The following is a 22,946-nucleotide window of genomic DNA, read 5'->3' as shown; positions in this document are numbered from 1 at the left end:
GACCAGTTTGAACAACTGTAACAGCTGATGTGGACTGCAAAAAGATTGTTCACCAGATGTGCAACCATCAACCAACTTCTATCTAATGTGTATGGCCACCTTTTGTCTCGTGTAAAGCCTTTTTGGTCCACGAGGCCAGGCGGGCTGTGATGACTGTATCCAGCCATGGTCGAAATTGAGAGGTGGCCATTCGGGTGTTTGCCTGTCTTTTCTTAGCTTCACTTGAAGTATGATGGCTGGCATTAGAATGGCTGACCCCTGACCACCCAATACCTTTGTACTACTCACCTGTGTTCATTTTCTCCAGAACTAGAGGTCAGCCTGTTGACCCTACTTGCTAATCCATGGCAGGTTGATCATTAGGGAGATCATTTCACCAGTCAGTCATGTATTTCCTCAGTGTATAAGCCAGCTGTGAATGAAATTTGCTGCTTTTTGAACCATGAGCCTGAAGAAGGACATGAAATCCTTGGCTGAAGTTCTTAATATGTTGTTACCCAAGATATCAGTAAATGTTATTCAGCATGGTGGACAGGTGTTCCTGGTCAAGTAGACAGGAGTCAGGACTAGACCTATATGATGTACAGAGGGATGCCGTGCATGGAGTTTCCCGCCGATTAACTCCAATAATCACTGTTTGAAGTCTTTAAACCACCCGGCATTCTTAGAACTTGTTCAACCATCATGCAATCTTCAGAAATTCTTAAATCAAGAGGAGTCTTGCTTTATTATGTTAAGCGTCTCTTATCTGATGTTCTGGCTTTTCTTCTCTGATAATCTATGAGTTCTATTTTTACAGTTCTTCATCTGAAAAAAAAAAAAGCAATTAAAAAATAAATAAAAGAATGTCGATTTACCAGATCTTCTGAGGGAGACGTGATGTTCAGGTTCTGCTGAATTATTTAGTAAATGATGGTTTCATTGAAGTGCAGAATAAACCAGTTAACAACAGATTTAAAAATTGCTCAAATTGCAATTCTGTAAAAAAGCTTGCTTTTAGATGTAGGAGTGTTCTGGTAAATCACATGCATGCGAGTGAGGTGATGTGGTTGGGCGCACTTTTGTTCCCTTCAGAGCACTCCCTAGTGTTGAGGGTTTTCCTGCCTGTTGTAGGTTTGGGGTGACCTTGGCGTTGAGGGTTTTGAGGTGCAGCTGGAGGATGGATGGCATGGGTGCAACATAGTTGTGCAAAAAATGAAGATGCCAGGTTTCAGAAACCAGTTCTTTTACTGAAATTTCAAGCTTTGACATTAGTTTCAGCATGCATTGATTGGCAGATGTTACACACGTGCAATTTTCCATAGTTCTTACAGATGACAAGGCTGAGATTTGAATTAACAGTCACAGTTGTCTCTTCGGAGCAATTTTCCTTACACTTTTCTAGCTGACTTTTACATAAGCATCCAGGCATGGGGTGTAGCACTTATTTCATGCAACCAACAGGCTGGTCACCTAATGTCAGACTATGTTCTGCACCATTTTTTGACGGGTTGCTGTACTTATAGTACACTTCCACAAAATCTGCTGTGGGATGTGGATAATTCTCACAGTTGGCCAAGCTGCTTTTGGATAAGTCCAGACCGGAAGAAAACTCTTGAACACGGATGCTGTACAGACAATCCGTCTCTTTAGACTGGTTATTTCTACTGGGCTTTCAGTACACCCCTCTTGTACATCTGGCCTACTATTGAGGGTTCATCTGGTCTTTCTAGCCATGCCCTGGCTGGAACCTGAATCCAGGAGAGGCAACTGGGTCAGCTGTCTTCGTGAGCTCCTCTCACTTCAGTGTCTAGGCACCTGCTGACTCACTCCTGCCTAGTGGTTGGTGGATACTGCCTGTTATCTCAATTTTGCTCACTATACAAATACACAGTAAATTGCAGTTTTGGTTTTTTAACAGCAGAAATGTAGGAAATACACATCAAAAACCTGTTTGCAGTGACACATTGCCATAGCAATGAGACACTGCATGTGCATGAGGCCTAAGGCTTCAGCCATTCATATCTTAGCCAGGGGATCAATTTGATTTGGTTTTAAAGGAAAAATAAGCCAGACTGGATGGGAAAGGCAGACAATTATCTTTTCTTCTACCCCTCTACTGTCATCAGCGGCCACAAACCTTGATGCACCAGGTGTTTTAGTCAATTTTGGTTCAGATTTGGTTTCCTTTGAAAATAATAGAATCTTTAGACCTATTTTTCCATTCGACTGTCAATAGCAGGGAGGGATTTGCTAAATTTACGTCACGTTGGAAATATGCTGGGTAGGTATTTTAGTTATCTTTGTATGAAAAAAATGTGCTTCTATGTCTACAGAAAGATCTATTTTGCACCTGAAAATAATTTTTTTATCTTATGCTGTGATTCGCCAGTATGTCATTTGTTTTTCTCAAAACAGCTCTTAAAGGGAACTTGTCACCTGGTTTGGGGGCCACTAAACTACCAGTATGTTGATATACAGCTGGGGTTTAGGGTCTGAAACCTGCCCTTTGCAAACCCATTTGTCACTGCAAAGAAAAGTAAATGAAAATTGAACTTGCTTGGAGAAGAGTCCAGGACTCTTTGACATCAGGCAATGAAGCCAGGGATGGTACACCTCACTTCACTGTACATGCACTGCTCATCAGTAGACTTTTAATTTACTCTTCTGTGCGGGGACAGATGGGTTTTCTAAGGGTTGGGAAGCTAAATGCATAACATAGTGGTGGTTTAAAGGCACCAAACCAGAGGCAGGTTTTCTTTAAGATACAGCAGCTTCCCCTACATGCTGCTAGGTGACCGGATCAACTCCACCAGGCAATATGCCTGGTTAACCCTTAAGGGCTCTTTCACATGAGCGGATGCCGTGCGGGTAATCCGCTGCCTCAAAGAGTGCCAAGCCGCGGAGACACGGAGCATTAACATGATTGATAATGCTCCGTGCCTCTCTCTGATCTTTTCACTACAAAATCACGGTGACAACTTTATCTCACTGTGATTTTGTAGTAAACAGGTCATGTTAATGCTCAGTCTCTCTGCTGTCCAGAGCGCGGCTTGGCACTCTTTCATGCAGCGGATTACCCGCACGGCATAAGGTCGTGTGAAAGAGCCCTTAGGCCCCCTTCACACGGCCGTCGCGGGTGAGGGCCGGATGCTTTCAGGGTGCATTGCGGGAAACCCACGCGAGTAGGCCCCCAATTGAAGTCAGTTTTTGTCTGCGATTGCGTTCCGATATTCAGTTTTTTTTCCGCGCGAGTGCAATGCGTTTTGAACGCACGTGAGAAAAAACTGAATGTGGTTACCAGACCCGAACCCGGACTTCTTCACTGAAGTTCAGGTTTGGTGTTCTGTAGATTTTATTATTTCCCATTATAACATGATTATAATGGAAAATAATAGCATTCTTTAATACAGAATGCAAAGTATAATGTCAATTGAGGATTAAAAAATAATAAAAACATAACTCACCTCATTCACTTGATCGCGCAGCCGGCATCGTCTTCTTTCTTCTTCTTTCAGGACCTTCAAAAGGACCTTTGATGACGTAATCATGCTCACCACGTGTTGAGCGTGGTGACGTCAGCGCAGGTCCTGCTGAATGAAGATAGAAGGTCCTTCTATCTTCAATCGGAAGGACCTGCGCGGACGTCACCGTGCTCACCACATGGTGAGCATGATTACGTCATCAAAGGTCCATTTGCAGGTCCTGAAAGAAGATGATGCCGGCTGAGGGATCAACTGGATGAGGTGAGTTTTTATATTTTAACCCTTCAAGGCACATTTTAGTAAGCATTTTGTATTAAGAATGCTATTATTTTCCCTTATAACAATGTTAGGCTACTTTCACACTAGCGTTCAGGGTTCCGCTTGTGAGCTCCGTTTGAAGGCTCTCACAAGCGGCCCCGAACGCATCCGTCCAGCTACTAATGCATTCTGAGTGGAGGCGGATCCGCTCAGAATGCATCAGTCTGGCAGCGTTCAGCCTCTGCTCCGCTCAGCAAGCGGATACCCGAACACTGCTTGCAGCAGTCGGGTGTCCGCCTGGCCGTGCGGAGGCAAGCGGATTCGTCCAGACTTACAATGTAAGTCAATGTAAAGTCTGGACGGATCCGTCTGAACAACTTTCACACTTAGAATTTTTTCTAAACTATAATGCGGACGGATCCGTTCTGAACGGATCCAAACGTCTGCATTATAGGAGAGGATCCGTCTGTGCAGACACCAGACGGATCCTTTCTGAACGCTAGTGTGAAAGTAGCCTTATAAGGGAAAATAATACAGTGAATAGACTTTAATGGGGTCCGGGGTTGCTCATCCCTATCATCTTCTAGCAACCATGCATGAAAATCGCACCGCGTCTGCACTTGCTTGCGGATGCTTGCGATTTTCACGCAGACCCATTCACTTCTATGGGGCCTGTGTTGCGTGAAAAACGCAGAATATAGAGCATGCTGCAATTTTCACGCAACGCACAAGTGATGCGTGAAAATCGCCGCTCATGTGCACAGCCCCATAGAAATGAATGGGTCCGGATTCAGTGCAGGTGCAATGCGTTCACCTCACGCATTGCACCCGCGTGGAATTCTCGCCCGTGTGAAAGGGGCCTTAGGATACTGGAGGTTTTTTAGTTTTTGCGTTTTCATTTTTCTTCCCTGTCTTCCTGGAGCCAAAACTTTTTTATCTTTCCATTCTTGTATCCAAATGAGGGCTTGTTTATTGCGGGACAAGTTGTACTTTCTAATGACACCATTAAATATGGCATACAATGTAGTGGGAAGGGAAAAAAATTCCAAATTGGGTGAATTGGAAAAAAAAATTCCATTCCTCCACAGTTTTATGGGTTTTGTCCCTATGGCGGTCCGTATGAGGCAAAACTGACCTGTGCCCTTCATTCTCTGGGTCAGTACTTACAACAATACCACGTATGTATAGATTTTATATGTTTAAATACTGAAAAAAATTATTAAAACTTAAAGGGAACCTGTCACCTCCTAAATGCATGTAAACCCGCCAGCAGTACCTCAGGGTAGCCCGCAGTGTGATACTATTCATATTTTTCATCCTGCAGTCCTATGCTGCATAAGGTCAGAAAACGATCTTTTATCCTCCGTCCGCGCTAATTTGCATGTCAGCTTGAAGTCAAGGGGGCAGCGGTCTCCTTGCTTCAAGTCAAGGTAACCACACACCCTCTTGCCTTTGAGTGACAGCCCGGCTTCACTTTAAAAAGTCTTGCACATGTGCCGTGCTCTCTCTTTTAGGCCTCATGCACACGACAGTATTTTTTAACGGTCCGCAAAACGGGGTTCCGTTGTTCCGTGATCCGTTTCCGTTTTTTTTTTCGTGTGTCTTCCTTGATTTTTGGAGGATCACCAGACATGAAAAGTGAAAAAAAAAAATCTAAGTCAAGTTTGCCTTGAAAATGATAGGAAAAAAATGGACACGGATCACGGACACGGATGACAATCTTGTGTGCCTCCGTGTTTTTTCACGGACCCATTGACTTGAATGGGTCCGCGAACCGTTGTCCGTGAAAAAAATAGGACAGGTCATATTTTTTTGACGGACTGGAAACACGGATCACGGACGTGGATGACTAACGGTGCATTTTTCGAGTTTTCAACGGACCTATTGAAAGTCAATGGGTCTGCAGAAAATCATGGAAAACGGAACAACGGACACGGAACCCAACAAAGGTCGTGCATGAGGCCTTACTGCGCGATCCCATGCCCTGACATTGAATCGTGCAGTAAAACAGAGGGCAGCGCACCTGCGCGAGACCTTATGCAGCATCGGACTGCAGGATTAAAAGTATGAATAGTATCACACTGCGGGCTACCCTGGGGTACTGCTGGCGGGTTTACATGCATTTAATATTAGTGATTTTTTATTTTATTTTTTTATATTTTTGTAGCCCCTCTAGGAGGCTACAATGTCCACTATTTTTTTTTTTAAGATTGTTACTATACTCCTATAGGAGTATAGTAAAATCTCTCATTGCTGATCTTCTATGTTGGCCTGCCACCAGCTGGCCAACATAGGAACTGCAGCTCTAATACCCTGGGTCTCTTCAGAGAGACTCAGTGTATTAGAGTTAACAACCGGCATCCCTGATCGCCGCCCCCACCCCACCCCGCTCGTCCGGGTTTTTCCATATTTACATGCCGTGATCAACTTAAACACGGCGTCTAAAGGCTGTAATGACCGCGATCTGCATTATTGCTGGACATTAGCCGTGGGCCTCTGCTGTTTCAAACAGCAGACACCCGCCGACTGCCATGTTTAAAGACCCTACCAGCGCCATACATGAATGGCGCTGGCAGCGAAGGGGTAAATAGGGTTGATCTGCTAACTGCAGTGGCGATATATAGGGGGGCACAGAAGATACACAGTCAAAAATGGGGGGGCACTAATAATTTTCACCAGCTAATCATACTACTGAAAAATACTAAATAAGTATATATAAATAAGATAACAAAATACTCTGTACAAGCTGTAACACATAAGAAAGGATGTTACACGTCTAGATCCATCTGCTCACTTACATCTATATTCGCTTCATGGAAAACTATGGAAACAATATAGTCTAGGTTTCTACCCAAATTGCAGATGCGGAGGCAAACAGCACGGTGAATGTATGCTGCCCCATAACAACCAGATGCCTGTCCAGCCGAACCGAGGGACGGACTGAAATGTCCCAGTCCCCATGGCTAGTTAATCACATTACATATAATCTAGTAGACTGTCTGAAGTACTGGTAGGGTCTTCTCTAAAGATGGTTCTGCGCCCTTGTGAGTCCCTGGTAATAGTCTTTGACGTTTGACCGCACGGGGCAATAAATGATTTGTTGTCATTGGGGCCCTCAGATCTGTTACACACACTGGTGCTGTGGCTGACTGGCACCTGTAGCAGGCTATGCCATCCTGCAGTGTGCCACCAGGACTCCTGATACCCATACCCTGTGAGAAACAGAGACAGCCTACCCCCTAGTCCTCTGCTGCTCCCTATTTGCAGTGCTCTCGCCTGTTACTATCGCACACACTGCACACTTATGTCACATGTTACCCCTGTATAATGCACCCTGATACCCCTTAGTTATATTATATAACTAAGGGATATCAGGGTACATTACACAGGGGTAATATAACTAAGGGATATCGGGGTACATTACACAGGGGTAATATAACTAAGGGATATCGGGGTACATTACACAGGGGTAATATAACTGAGGGGTATCAGGGTACATTATACAAGGGTAATATAACTGAGGAGGGCTATCATGGGACATTATACAGGGGTAATGTAAGCTATATTACCACCGTATAATGCCCGATAGGCCTCCTGAGTTATATTACCCCTGTATAATAATGTACCCTGATACCCCTTGGTTATATTACCCCCTGAATAATGTATCCTGATACCTCTTGGTTATATTACCCCCTGTATAATGTACCCTGATTACCCTCAGTTATATAACTGAGGGGTATCAGGGGACATTATGGGTAATATTATAACTAAGGGGTATCGGGGTACATTATACAGGGGTAATATAACTGAGGAGGACTCAGTGCTATCAGGGGACATTATACAGGGGTCCTTAGTTATATTACCCCTGTATAATGTACCCTGATACCCCTAAGTTATAGGGGTATCAGGGTTGAGGAGGGTCTGGGCGCAAGCAGGCAGGCCATGAGGCGAGGTAGTGGTGGTACATACTTTTTTTAAAACTTTTTATTCTTACTTTGTTTTCTTCTTAGCTTGCCTAGGGGCCGGCCAGGGCAGGGCCAGGCAGAGTTCTTGGGAAGTTGACACACACAGTCCTCCTCTGGACCTCACTCGTCCAGAAGCTGGGGCCTGGCCTGGGCACAGACAGGCTCACTAGCAGACGCAGTAGCAGAGCTGCAGAACAGAAGCAAGTGTTCGCGCGGGCGGGCAGGCATGCAGCTTTACGTAGTGACGTCAACTCTGCGGCTGCCGCACTCCCAGCCTGCGCCCGCCCTGCACGCTCTGCCTCCGCTGGGTCCGAACGCCGCCCCCACCCCCATCTGTCATGTCTGTGTTGTGAATCACTCAGTAGTGCGGGGGGCCGGGCGCAGCAGCGAATCAGCGGGGTGGGCACCCGGGGGGGGGGGGGGGGAAGGAATGACCGGGGGGGGGGAATTGCCCCCTCCTTGCCCCCCTGTAGCGACGCCACTGGCTGACTGGCACTCTTTAATGAAATAGCAATTCTGGAGCATCTTTTCTCATAACTCTGTTTTGTGCTGTTACTCTGTTATTCCTCCTGTACATTTATGTAAAAATTGACAGCTGGATATAATCCCTCACATAAAGGAGTGTGTCCCTAAACAGCCTGATTCTCTCAGCACTGGACAGTGTCTACGTGTGCACACACCAACAACTGGTAATACCCAGCTGTCAGTGTATTCATACATTTTTTTGGAGGAATAACAGAGGAGTGGCACAATGCAGCGTTCTATGAGAAGATGCTCCGGAATTATTAAGGAGAATGCTGCTATTTACTAAACAAGACATGTCAAGAGAACTACAGAACTACTTACTGGCTCCTCCACTACCCTTATTGTTGCCTCTCCCAACACACAGGAGAGGTCCGCTCAGCCACCTACTGGTTGGGGTGGTCACTGCTGTGACTGGTGATTGGCTGACCGCTTATTTCCTGAATGTGGAGAGGCATCAGGGATGTCGACTAGCTGTGCACCTGGTAAGGCCTCCTGCACACGACCGTTTTTTATTTTCTCCGTTTACTGGCCGTTTTTTGCGTTCCTTATACGGAACCATTCATTTCAATGGTTCCGCAAAAAAACGGAATGTACTCCGTATGCATTCCGTTTCCGTATTTCCGTTTTCCCGTTCCGTTGAAAGATAGAACATGTCCTATTATTGCCCGCAAATCACGTTCCGTGGCTCCATTCAAGTCAATGGTTCCACAAAAAAAACTGAACACATACGGAAATGCATCCGTATGTCTTCTGTATCCATTCCGTTTTTGCGGAACCATCTATTGAAAATTTTATGCCCAGCCCAATTTTTTCTATGTAATTACTGTATACTGTATATGCCATACGGAAAAACAAAACGGAAGCAAAAAACGGAACAACGGATCCGTGAAAAACGGACCGCAAAACACTGAAAAAAAACCATACGGTCGTGTGCAGGAGGCCTAAGCATCAGGGCGGCCATGGTGAGTGGATGGGTGAAGTGTGTGTATTGCTTGTTTTCATTTCTTAACCCATTCTGCCCCTATTTTAAAGGTGTTAACCTGAGATTTAGATATTGATGTCCTATCCTCAAGATAGGTCATCAATATCAGATTGGTGGGGGTCTACCTTCCAGCACCCTCGCCGTTCAGCTGTTTGAAGACACCTTCCGAGGCCTGCAACATCTCCTTCTTCGGTCACATGGCCTAGGAGCAGCTCTGTCCCATTCAAAGAATCTGCAATACCAAGCACAACCGCTATACAGCGGACGGCGCTGTGCTCGGTAAGCTAAGAGGAGGCTGCGAAGCTTGGTGGAGCACTGCTCAAACTGCTGATCAGTGGGGGTTGTGTTGAGCGAACTTGTGTTTCAAGTTTGACGTACAGTACAGACCAAAAGTTTGGACACACCTTCTCATTCAAAGAGTTTTCTTTATTTTCATGACTATGAAGGCATCAAAACTATGAATTAACACATGTGGAATTATATACATAACAAACAAGTGTGAAACAACTGAAAATATGTCATATTCTAGGTTCTTCAAAGTAGCCAACTTTTGCATTGAATACTGCTTTGCACACTCTTGGCATTCTCTTGATGAGCTTCAAGAGGTAGTCCCCTGAAATGGTCTTCCAACAGTCTTGAAGGAGTTCCCAGAGATGCTTAGCACTTGTTGGCCCTTTTGCCTTCACTCTGCGGTCCAGCTCACCCCAAACCATCTCGAATGGGTTCAGGTCCGGTGACTGTGGAGGCCAGGTCATCTGGCGCAGCACCCCATCACTCTCCTTCATGGTCAAATAGCCCTTACTTTCAAAGTTTTCCCAATTTTTCGGCTGACTGACCTTCATTTCTTAAAGTAATGATGGCCACTTATTTTTCTTTACTTAGCTGCTTTTTTTCTTGCCATAATACAAATTCTAACAGTCTATTCAGTAGGACTATCAGCTGTGTATCCACATGACTTCTCCTCAACTCCACTCATGGTCCCAACCCCATTTATAAGGCAAGAAATCCCACTTATTAAACCTGACAGGGCACACCTGTGAAGTGAAAACCATTTCAGGGGACTACCTCTTGAAGCTCATCAAGAGAATGCCAAGAGTGTGCAAAGCAGTAATCAAAGCAAAAGGTGGCTACTTTGAAGAACCTAGAATATGACATATTTTCAGTTGTTTCACACTTGTTTGTTATGTATATAATTCCACATGTGTTAATTCATAGTTTTGATGCCTTCAGTGTGAATGTACAATTTTCATAGTCATGAAAATAAAGAAAACTCTTTGAATGAGAAGGTGTGTCCAAACTTTTGGTCTGTACAGTACAAGGTTCGGCTTCTCTAAGAATTCCGTTATGGATTACGCTAACACGGACCATGTTATGGTCTGTGGTAGCGGAATCCATAACGGAATTATTAAATAACCTGAAACTTGTACGCCGAACATGAAACACAAGTTCGCTCATCCCTAAGTGGGGGGTGCTGGGAGTCGGACCCAGGGCCGTAGCTATAGGGGAAGCGGCTGCTTTGGGGCCTGGACTCAGAAGGGGCTCACCCAGGAGGAGGACTATAAAAGATTTTATTGTTATAAAATTACATTATAGGCCTCATGCACACGACCGTTGTTGTGTTCCGTGTCCGTTGTTCCATTTTCCGTGATTTTCTGCGGACCCATTGACTTTCAATGGGTCCGTTGAAAACTCGGATAATGCACCGTTTGTCATCCGCGTCCGTGATCCGTGTTTCCAGTCCGTCACAAAAAATATGACCCATTCAAGTCAATGGGTCCGTGAAAAAACACGGAGGCACACAAGATTGTCATCCGCGTCTGCTTTTTTCCTATCATTTGCAAGGCAAACTTCAAGGAAACGGCACACGGAAACAAAAACGGATCACGGAACAGCTTTTTGCGGACCGCAAAAAAATACTGTCGTGTGCATGAGGCCATATACAGAGACACTGTAGGAAATGGACGGAGTGATTGCTGGGTCTCCTCTGAGAGCGCCATCTTGACTAGTCTCAGGAGTGGGGGGGGGTCGCAAAGAAGTCAAGAGATTCAAAAGTTTTCTGTGGGGCCCAGTCATTTCTAGTTACGCCACTGGTCGGACCCCCGCTGATCTGAGATTGATAACCTATCTTAAAGGATACGTCATCAATATAAAACACCCGGAGAACCCTTTTAATAATTATTGTTGTTGTATTCAGAACAATCAAACCATTAGAACCATTTACATCTTTACAACCCAATGAAAAATTGCTATAATTTCTGAGTAATTTTCACCCTACTGGACAATTTTGGCAATTAATCCTCATTATATAGAAAGACTAACTGCCAGGTGTTAGATGGGTCTCTTATCTGTGTAGGATTTCTTAGTGCTACTGTATCCCCCAGGGCTTGTTGGGATTCATCATTATTAGACATGTAGACATAGCAGTGAGTCAGGATCTGAAGACTTTGTTTAATGCAAGGTGGGCAGCAATGAGCATGGCTGGCAGAGGAGCCCAGCAGCCCCTGTAATGTGTTTACAGTAGCTGGCAAATGAGAGCACAAAGCCAAGTGCTTCCCTTCTGCGACTGTGCTGACTGCTGACTGCTGCTGCTGGCTTTATATGGACGTCACTGGCAGCAGCTCTGTGGGTGCAGCTACCGCAGCATGATGCAGTCTGGGGAGGACAGGGTGGCAGCAGGGGGGTCCTGGGCTGCAGAGCTTGCAATCGCAGTCACTGGAGCAGCAGAAAAGCTTTGATATCCCTGCAAACAGGCTCCCTGCGTCTTCTGGAGGAGGTGCATACACATGAAGCCTATCTGCCTGCCAGCCCCCAGGATTTAAGCAGACACAAGGCAGCTCCAGGCTGCAGGAGCCATTCTGAGCAATGTGGATGTAGACAGAGCTGCCTACTACATGGAACAAAAGGTGTCTGGGAAGAGCTCACCCCCTGCACACCCTGCCATGCCAGCCTCACCACCATCATCATCAGCCACAGAGAGTCTGCAGTGAAGGAAGGATCATCATCATCCTCCTCACAGGGTGAAGGAGGAGCACACTGCAAGGAGCATCTCATGCCTTTTTAATGAGGGCTCTTACCTAGCAGGAAGAGGTGAAACCCATCTGCGGACTTCATTTCCTTTGCTGACCTCTAGTTTGGTGTCAGTCACCTCCTCCTATATCTGTACCTGCTTGGAGGAGGTGCAGCAAGACCTAGAGAAGACATGGCCAGCCAGCAGGACTCGGGGTTCTTTGAGATCAGCATCAAGTATTTGCTGAAATCCTGGAGTAATAGTGAGTATAGTCTGGATTAACCCTTATTTTATATATATATATTTACATTTTTTTTACCTGCTGTGAAATGTTCCCTATGTGAATCATTATAGGATGTATATGTAGGCACTGGGTGAATGTGCTGTGTCAGGCAGGGAACCAGCCTATAGCACAAACACAGTGCCTGATGTAAACAGGAAGGATACAGTGTATATGTTTGTGTATGTACAGCATGCTTGTTTACCAATATTACACCCTGCTCCTTTACCAATATTACACCCTGCTCCTTTACTAATATTACACCCTGCTCCTTTACTAATATTACACCCTGCTCCTTTACTAATATTACACCCTGCTCCTTTACCAATATTACACCCTGCTCCTTTACCAATATTACACCCTGCTCCTTTACCAATATTACACCCTGCTCCTTTACCAATATTACACCCTGCTCCTTTACCAATATTACACCCTGCTCCTTTACCAATATTACACCCTGCTCCTTTACCAATATTACACCCTGGTCTGTTTACTGATATTACACCCTGCTCCTTTACCGATATCGCACCATGCTCCTTTACCAATATCGCACCATGCTCCTTTACCAATATTACACCCTGGTCTGTTTACCAATATTACAGCCTGGTCTGTTTACTAATATTACACCCTGCTCCTTTACCAATATTACACCCTGCTCCTTTACCAATATTACACCCTGGTCTGTTTACCAATATTACAGCCTGGTCTGTTTACTAATATTACAGGCTGCAGGTTTACTTCTATTACACGCTGCATGCATGTGATGCCATACCTTGTCTCTTCAAGGGAAGGGTGTGATAAGTAATGCAAAGTTATTTTTAGCATTGTGTTAACGTATTAAAAATGCTTTGGGTGTGGTGCTGTTGCTGAACACTTTTAATAATGCCCAGTAATATTTACTTCAGTCTGCAGGGACAGTGCATAAGGCCAAGGGTGGAAGCTTCCCTGTGTGTTTGCTTCATTTGTCATATAAGGGTGAATCCAGATTGTGGACTGTTGAGGCTGGTGAATACATAGTAGCAGAACACCTGCTGGGAATTTCAAAAGGAAATCAGACCAATTGTTATGTAGGGTTATGCTGTCCTATAGGTAAACAGACAGGATCAGGGATAATGACTCTGTATAGGAGCTTTGAATGTATACACCGTACCCTTGATAAATATACATGTCCCATATAGTGCCATTTACTGGTGGAACATGACCATTCACTGTGGTCCAGTTCTGGTTTATCTACTTCTGAAAATTCAGTAATACAATTGAAAACAGCCTAATGTTAGGACCTGCTGTGTAAAAGGGACCATAGTCTGGAGATAATTCTCCTAATTTAGCTGTCAGGCAGTGTAGAAATTGCATCTCAGGAGCTTGTTGGCACAAAATGTTCCCTTTGAAAAATCGTGATCCACCAGTATAAACATAACATATAAGGTCTGTGTATATACCAGTCATGGACCGTTGAGGTATTCAGTATTCTCCTACAGTATAGAGCTAATATATAAGTAATGAATACAGAGGGCCATCAACTCTGAGTGTATAAAGCATAGTATAATCCATCCCTGTCCTTGAGGAGAAGTTGTCCTTTCCCAAAGAGTCGTCTGTAGGCACTGGCCTCTGGTGTCTAATTAAAAATTTGGCCCTGGTCAAAGTTATGAACATTATGTCTTTGATGTTCTGTTCTATTTGGAGCCATAGAAAAAAAATAAAAAAAAATAAATCCATTTTAACCCTTAGGATGCCAGAGGTTTTTTCGTTTTTGTGTTTTCATTTTTCTTCCGTCTTCCTGGAGCCATAACGTTTTTATTTTTCCGTTCACATATCCATATGGGGGCTTGTTTTTTTTACAGGGAAAGTTGCACGCGCAAATGGGCACTGTGTTTTAAAGACCTGTAAGGCGCTAGTAGAGAAGGGGTTAATAGGTATTCTTGGTTTTTTGGTCTACTCCTAGTCTCTGCTCCATTTTTCCTTTGCACAAGTTCTAATATATCCCACCAAGGGGTTAACGGATTTTGACCATAAATTTGCCTTGTTGATTAAAAAAAAAAGTGCATGTTTTTTGCAATGATCAGAAACGATTTTCAATGACAAGCATTTTGGCTTGGTGTTATGGGATACAGGAGGGTGCCGAGGTTGTGGTAGTCCCTGGGCTACCTGCGGAGAGGCCAACATTAAATAGCACATGGTAGTTGGGGACTCTTTTACAGATTTTCTGTCTCATATTAGCCAAATGTTCTAATATTGAATATTGCCCGTCTGCACGGTCTCTGCTCCGGTAAATGTTCGTCCTGTAATAATGAGCAGTCCATAATGGGCATGCTGTCAGGTGCTTAACATGCTGTGCATAGTTAGAAGTGTGTCTTATGCTACAGTAGAATGCATTTATCTCCATATAGCAGTTCTCGGGGTCAGGATTCTTCAGATCTTCAGGTTTATATTCTTCTACCCTGGATCCTTCTATTTGATGAAGGCAAAGGTATTAATGGTCTCTTGTAGGACTGCAAAACAGTAGGTGCCTCGTGATGACCTACCCCTCCTCCCTTGATCGTCAGGTCTCAGTGGGAACTGTTGTGAGCTACGGTCACTTAAACAAGACAACTTCTTTAAAAGATATCTGTTAAGATGATGGTCTTAAACCTCTGCAACATAATATTTTAGGCTCCTACAGACTGATGCAATAGGGTCTAACCAGTGGGTTATAATGACCCTCCTGGCACATGAGATTAGGACAACTCTATAAATGGGCAGTTTAGAGAGTTAGAGACAAAAGGAAAGGACTCGATGTCTTGTAATCCTTTGGGTGGAAAGGAACCCATACACTTTTAGACTGTCAGCTAATCACTGGTGCCAGTGCTGCAGTGAAGGGCACAGTGTGCTAAGCATGGTCATATCATGCATAATGGTCATATCAAATGTGTATGTATGTATTTGTGTGTCTGTATATAGGATAAAACCTACATAATATCATACAATCTGACGTTCATCATATTCTAGAAGCATTTACACATCATATCATAGAATCATTTGCATCTTAGACTACTTTCACACTGGCGTTTTGGCTTTCCGTCTGTGAGATCCATCATGGGCTCTCACAAGCGGTCCTAAACGGATCAGTCTTGCCCTAATGCATTCTGAATGGAAAAGGATCCGCTCAGAATGCATCAGTTTGCCTTCGTTCAGTCACCATTCCGCTCTGGAGGCCGACACCAAAACGCTGCCTTATTCTGTCAGCGATAGATCGCGACAGTTAGATCGCCGTAAGCTCGCGATGCGCGTGATCGCGCATGCGCAGTTCCTTCCCTGAGGCTGATGCTAGCACAGGGAAGGAACACTATACCGGCACTGCTCAGCTGCGAGCTCGCGCATGGCGAGATTACGGCAGTCTAACTGTGAGCAAGAAGGAGATTCGGAAGACGCAGGCGGTGCTGGGCTCCTTCACAGGGGGGCGTGGCTGGGCTCCAAGAAGGTTAGTACAGCCTCTTGGGCTCCTTACCAGGGTCATTTTACATATCTATAAAATCATTTTTTACACAGCGCTATGGGACAGGCATATTGCGGACATGCTAGCGGCGATCTAGCCGTGCATGTCCGCAGCTCTATAAGCTAAAAGAAGGTGACAGAATCCCTTTAAAGGGGTTATCCCATGACTAATGTAAAACATGAAAATCAAACATCATACAGCACATGACTGTCTTTCTAAAAAAAAAACTAGAACCAGCCCTGTACCTCACATGGATCCAGAGATCTCCCCATTCATTGCTCTGCTAGATTTAGATCAAGCTGTAGCTCAGGGGAGTGTCTTTTCTGCTGCAGCTCAGGAGGTGTGTCTCAGCTCTCCCTATCATAGCTCAGGAGGCGTGTCTCAGCTCTCCCTATCACAGCTCAGGGGGCGTGTCTCAGCTCTCCCTATCACAGCTCAGGAGGCATCTGAAGGATGAAACTGAGCATGTGCAGCTTTCTTAGCGAGCAGGACAAAGAAATAAGAAATTTAGTGCCACTATACAGATACATTTTATTAAATAACTGAGTAGCTATGCAAATGTTTTAATTAGATACAATTGCAAAAATATTCAGATCCAGGGGCTGGTTTGAAACTGTAGAATATTTTTCATGGGACAACCCCTTTAGGCATCCCTTTGGTATGTCCATTTTCTGGAAAGTTTTATTGCTGCAGGGTGGAGGGAAAATGGAAATGCAGTCAACATGTATTTTGTATCTTTAAAATTCCATAAATTCCATGATCTATTCTGTAATGTATTGTGTTCCTGCGCCTGCTGGAAGTTGCAGTGAGTCTGCATTTTTAATATCAATGCTATTCTATTTACGGGTATTGTAATTGTGCATTACTATTTTATTTTGTATTATTTATGCAGTGACGACATATCTCACAGCCATGTAACACATCCTGTATTTACAACATATCAGAATTGTAGGTACTATAGACGGATTGACTCCCATGCAGCACTCCGGGTGCTTGACTTGGGACAGCCTTCTACTAAACACTCACAGTTGGGACCAGTCCAAGGCATCGGAGACTTCCATTAAAACTTCAGTATCTTATTAACTTCATCATTAAAAACAGCAAGCCAAGACAAGTAGTTTGTAGCAAAACATTGCTGTTTTTTTTTAAATAAGTTACACGTTTATCTCTGCAATCGTGCAGCTGCAAGAGCTGTGAGCCCATTGTCAGTGACAGCCGTGCTCCCTATAGAGAAGGCAGAGATGTGTGTTTTTTTTTAGTTTTTTTTATTCCTGCCTTTCCCATTGCTGTGTACACATCGCTCAGTGAGCACTGTGTATACAGATCAGGCAGCAACAGAGTCACTTCTTGCTCTGGTCCTAGCGATCATCTGATCACTGGGGACTTGCTAACTGCAGGAGCTGCTAGGCCTTAGCAGACCCAGATCAGCTCTGCGGTGAGGCGCAACAGCTTTGCTACAACCTCAGGGGCCTGTAATCTCCCTTGTAACTGGGGGTAATATGTCAGCATTTGTGTAACTCAAAGGGTGGCAGGCATAGCATCCGCTATGGGACCTAACAACTAGGGGGCCATATCCACAAGGTGCAGATAATGGTAAACTGTATAAGGTGCCGTGGAAAGCCTATTACGACCCCATTCTCAATTTTACTATGGAGCTCCATGGTTACTTCTGCTGTTTGCACTTTCCCTTCTGTTCACCGTTGCTTTTTGCATTTTTGCACTGTGACATCACTGTTATTCCTGTCCTGTGACATCATAAGTGCATTATACTTGCATGTGATGTCACTGTTTGCATAATTTATTGTAACAATCAGTATAGTAATATCAAAGTAGATTATCCCTGTAATGGGACATAACCGTGTATTTTATCAATATTGTGATATCGATGTATGTACTATCTCTGCACTGTGACTTCACTGTGTGCATTATTTCACTATAATTACATGACTGTGCATGTTATTCCTGTACTGTGACATCACTAGGTGTATTTATCCGTTTACTATGTAAAAATAAACGCAGCACTCGCCAATAGGGTGAAGAAAAATTCAGTTGATTTATTCAAGCAGCTGAATTTTTCTTCACCCTATTGGTGAGTGCTGCGGATTTTTTTACAGAGATCCAGTCTGGATCTCTACCCGCGTGCACTTTTCAACAATTGATACATTTACTCCCAGATTGGGATTGGTGGTGCTGTTCCTTCAATATATTTTTATCCCTGTACTATGACATCAATGTGTGACTGAGCCCTGTGCCATGCCCTCCCTGGCTGCTTTGATTGACAGGGCGAGGCAGTGGCAAAACAGCCAGGGGCGGCGTTGGCCACAGAAATGAGTGAAGCTTAGGTGCAACAAGAGCAATGGTGATGCTCTCTTCACACCAAGGCCTAATTTGAAATCTGCTGCCAGAAACCTCTGGCATGTGGTTTATCTCAAAGATAACAAAAGGATCGGGCGTGCTTAAATCCAACTGCCCCAACCTCCATATGCCTTTGTGGGAGAGACAGAAGGCCCATACACACATTAGATGATTAGCCTGTCCCACCAAGATCAATCGGTTTGACCAACATGTATCTATTGTGTATGACTAGTGTTAGTTAATTCTTCCAAAGGTATACCATTGTACAAAAGAGAATTCATTTTAACCAGATGTTATGACGTTAGATGGATTAGCTGGAGACTATCCGGATGTGTGTTATTGCGACCTGTTGCATACCCGGATGCTGCACCACCAAGCCCATTGACTATAATGGGATCTGGCCTATTTCCCGCATTAGTGCCGGGATTTGGCAGGACAAAAAATGCTGCAAGCAATGGTTTTTGTCTGGCATCAATGCTGGAAATGGGTCTGATCCCTGCTGGGTCTCATTATAGTCAATAGGGCCTAGAGCTGCTCAAGCCCTTTCTGGCTATGAGGATAAGATTTTAACGCTAGTATGGAACTAGCCTAACAGTGTTGTTAAAGAGAGTCTGTCTTCAGAGTTTTACTGAGCACTGAAGATGTCTGTGTGTAACATACAGAGGCTTCCAGCCGCCTCTTGTCACTACCTCAGTCCCCGACTATGTACATGTGTATTAACTCATGTCCATCACCCTGCCTATCTGACTTATTACACAAGGACATCTTTAGTGCTTAGTAGAACTGAAGACTGAAGACAGACTCTTCAGTAATACTCTAAAGACTCTGAAATGGCATTTACATTTTAATTTGTTTTATGAGATGTATCTTTTTGGAGCGATTCTAGTGACAAATATGACTGTGGATTATTGGCTATGTATAGGAAGATATCATGAAGTTGTAGAAAAGATCCCCTGTAGTGAGCATCCAATGTGATCCTCTCCAAAGATGAAGATCTGCACCATTGGCCTTAGGTCAGTGGCCAGCAATGCTGGCCCAGCATAATTTCTTATGAAATCTTTGTGTGTTGAACTTCTGGGCTCATGACTAGAAGTAAACCTCAGACGGTAGGAAGCCTGATCCTTCATGATATTATTACATAATCTACATGCTTCTACAGGTCATTTAAAATGTGGTGCATTTTTTCAGGAAGCAAGTGTGATTGGTGGCATAGCACGTTCTGTAATATGTGTTAAAGGAGTTTTCCGGGTTCAGAGCTGAACCCAGACATTCCCATAATTTCACCCAGCCAGCCCCCCTGATGTTAGCATTGGAGCATGTCATGCTCAGATGCGCTCCCTTGCCCTGCGCTGGATCGCGCAGGGCAAGGGCTCTTTTATTTACAATAACACACTGCCGAGCAGAGGCTTCTGCCCAGCAGTGTGTTCGGTGACGTCACCGGCTCTGATAGGCAGGCTTTAGCGCTGCCCTAGCCGTTTTGCAGGCTAGGGCAGCGCTCAAGCTCGCCCATCAGTGCCGGTGACATTACTGGACTCACTGCTGGGTGGAAGCCTCCGACTGGCAGCCCCATGGAGAGCCCAGTACTCCAAAAAAATGCTTTTGACCTGCACGATTTAGCACAGGGCAAAGGAGAGCTTCGGGGCATGAACTGCTCTGATGCTCAAGTCAGGGGGGCTGCCTGGATGAAAATGGGGATATATGGACAACCCTTTTAATGCCTGCTGGACCAAGATATCATTTTGTTTCAACTTAACCTATGATTCTCCTTTTTATAGCCCAAGTTATACATTGTAGATGAGCTGCTGAGGATAGTTCATCAATATTTGGAACCCAGAAAAACCCTTTGAGAGCATCTTCACATTGAGTACTATTGTTCAACAATCTCTACCATCTTCTGCATACAGCATTAACATTCATAAGAGCTCTCATTCCCAATAGTCAACCAGTGTAAAGGTCACCTAAATCATCATTTCTGGGCAGCAGATTATACTGTATGAATAGGGGTCTGCTGCCCAAAAGTAATTCTCCATGGGGACAAATGATCACAGTAGCATTCAGTCATCTCCATGCAGTGGAGGTGATTGCTGCTTGTAAATGCAGCTCTCACCTCTTCTGAAGAACTGGCAATTATCGCGCAGGAAAGGTTTGTTACCGACAATTGCCTGCTCAGTCAACTCATGAAAAAGGGTCTTTTTTGTCAAGGGACCATTTTAACAAATAGGAATTGTCAAAAATTTTGTACCAAACCCTATGTTGTCTATTTTGTCTGGTACTCCCTATGATGTCCCCCCCATTACTTGTCAACATATTTGCTGTAATGTGAAAACTCCAGTCACAACCAAAAAACCCTAGTTTAGATTAACATTTAACTTTTTATTCCCTGCCCCATATCTATAAATCTTTCTTGTTGGTAGTCTGACACATCCAAGCTGGGGAATATTGTTCCAATTTAGGCACAACTAAGCAACCTTCTCTATAACCAGGACCTGTTGGATGGTAGGGGAAGTTATGGGGACAATCTATATTTTGTATTTTAAGACTTGTATGGATTAGTTAAGAATATTTTCAGCTGATTGGGCATAGCCACATCTCTGAAGTGCCAGTCTTCTGTCCGTCTCAAACTGATATGGAATGCGGAGATAGTAGTGTTCCAGAGATAGAGTTCGCACCTCCAACCCAGAATGCTTAGAATGTTTGACGTGCCTATGTGAAGTCCCTGGAAGGCAATGATAGAAAAACAAGTGAATGTTTGCTCAATAACGTTGACTTTATTTTAAATGAGAACACCTTGGATTTCTATAAAGAACCTTCTACTGCACTAAAGATACTCCACTATAAAGACCTGTTCTCCGTTCCGCTTCTGCAGTAGTTCTAGATTTAGATACCGCTTTAAAAAGAACAGGGTTCTTCTCCAGCTTTAGATTTTCATCATTGAAAATTCTCTATTTTGACCTTAAAAAAAAGTTAGACCTAAGTTTTGAAGGTAGTCTTCATGTCCCTGTTGGAAACCATTCTAGAAGCAGCTATGCAATAAATATAAAGATTTTAAGAATCGTTGTCATTTAGACAAACTTTTATGAGCTGGCTACAAAATTTGACAGATTCCCACACCACTACACCAAGTTTCAAATATACCGTACAAGAATCCGTCACAAGGAGCATCATCTTCATCATCATCTGTTCTCTGTCTTCCTCCCAACCTTCCTCTCTAATAAAAAGGGCACTGATGTGAATAAAGGCTACTTTAAATTCACCGATAACATGATCTGGCACAGAGCAGCCTTCTGGAGTTCACCGGATCCGGCATTGCCAGATACTGCCAATCAGCTGTCGACCCTATAGAAAATCATGGGATCCAGCAAGGAACTGGCCCCTTTGTAGGATGAGTGCCAGGTTTCAATCGGACAAAAACTGTTCTGCCTCTGCCGGATCAGGTTACCGGTGATGTGAATGAATGTAGCCTAAATTTAATTAAAGTTTTTTTTACTTCTGCAAACAAGATAACTCCAACCTTGTAGGGCAGTTATGGTATAGTCGCACACGCCAGATTTGTTATCGGAATGTGTCCTGCAACGAAACTGCAACATGTGAATACAATTTTAATATCCTATGGTTCAGAATGAATCTCCTTTTAACTACTTTTATTTTTAGGGTGACATTTTTTGATATAGAGCTACTACTAGAGCCGACCACTTTTGGTATAAAGGGAAGCAGGGGATTTGGAGCTTTATTTGTGAAAAGTGGATCTCTAAAATATACATTGATGCCTCATTTTGATGTGAATTACAGCCTTCCTAATCTTAAAGGGGTCGCCCTTTATCAAAAAATTGGCTTCAGTCAGGCTGGTATTTCAGAATGAGCTGTAATACTTGTCACAGCCATGGAGAGACGTGAAGGTGTTTCTGGTAAGAAAAAAAAGAAAGCCGAACCAGTTCTCTAATCTTGGCCAAACCTTTTAAGCTTATATTTTCATTTTTTTACTTTTTGTTTAAATTACTCTCTTAACAGTATCTCGTTTTTGTATTCGTACAATCAAAACCTAAATGTGTTAAGTAAGAAGAATAAAAGAGCAATCCCACATCACTGCCGTCTCCCGATCCTCTGACACGTCTTTCATATCAATCTTCTGCTGGATGTTTCAGCTATTTTATTTAATCTCTTGCTTTGTTCGTTCCCTTCCACCTCCTTAATGCATGTGTCTTGTGGCAGTAATCATAAATTCTGAACATAGCTCCAAGTGCTGTACTTATTTAGCCCTTTGCTTCTACCAAACAGGAATTTGCCTCTTACCATTGAGAACCTGATACAGTAGATTTACATAAATTCAGACTCCACAGTGCAGCATTTGTCAAAAACTGTTAAATTTTGTACAGCATTAGAAAAACCTAGCTACCTTCTTCCAAACACAGTGTCATATCCATCCCCTTATTAAATCTCAGCCATATTCCCTTCAGTAGAGCTGGGCTGCAGTTCCAGACAACCCATTGGAGAGGTGTGGCTCTGATTTTGGATGAAAGTAGTCATGTTTTTCAGGTATTAGACAACCCCCATTAAAGGGATATTCCCATCTCAGACAATATATGTATATCGCTAGGATATGCCCCCATTGTCTGATAGGTGTGGGTCCCACCTCTGGGA

At 43.8% G+C, this 22,946-nt stretch overlaps 1 protein-coding gene across 7 annotated transcripts in view; it reads left to right on the top strand.

Annotated features, from left to right (window-relative positions):
• The window catches only part of FRY (FRY microtubule binding protein), a 294,523-nt gene that overhangs the window by 44,641 nt on the left and 226,936 nt on the right, over positions 1–22,946 (top strand). For 2 of the 7 annotated variants that reach the window (XM_040426150.1, XM_040426152.1), the window contains exon 1: positions 11,739–12,463. The exons of the other annotated variants lie outside the window; for them this stretch is intronic. In XM_040426150.1, the coding sequence (XP_040282084.1) occupies positions 12,394–12,463 (70 nt within the window). In that variant the 5' untranslated portion in view covers positions 11,739–12,393. Of the gene's footprint in view, positions 1–11,738; positions 12,464–22,946 lie in introns of those variants that run through there. 7 annotated transcript variants of the gene reach the window in all.

The sequence above is a fragment of the Bufo bufo genome, chromosome 3 (assembly GCF_905171765.1).
Source record: "Bufo bufo chromosome 3, aBufBuf1.1, whole genome shotgun sequence".
NCBI classification, from domain to species: Eukaryota; Metazoa; Chordata; class Amphibia; order Anura; family Bufonidae; genus Bufo; species Bufo bufo.
The sequence above is the reverse complement of the archived record's forward strand: the minus strand, read 5'-3'. Positions and strand labels throughout refer to the sequence as shown.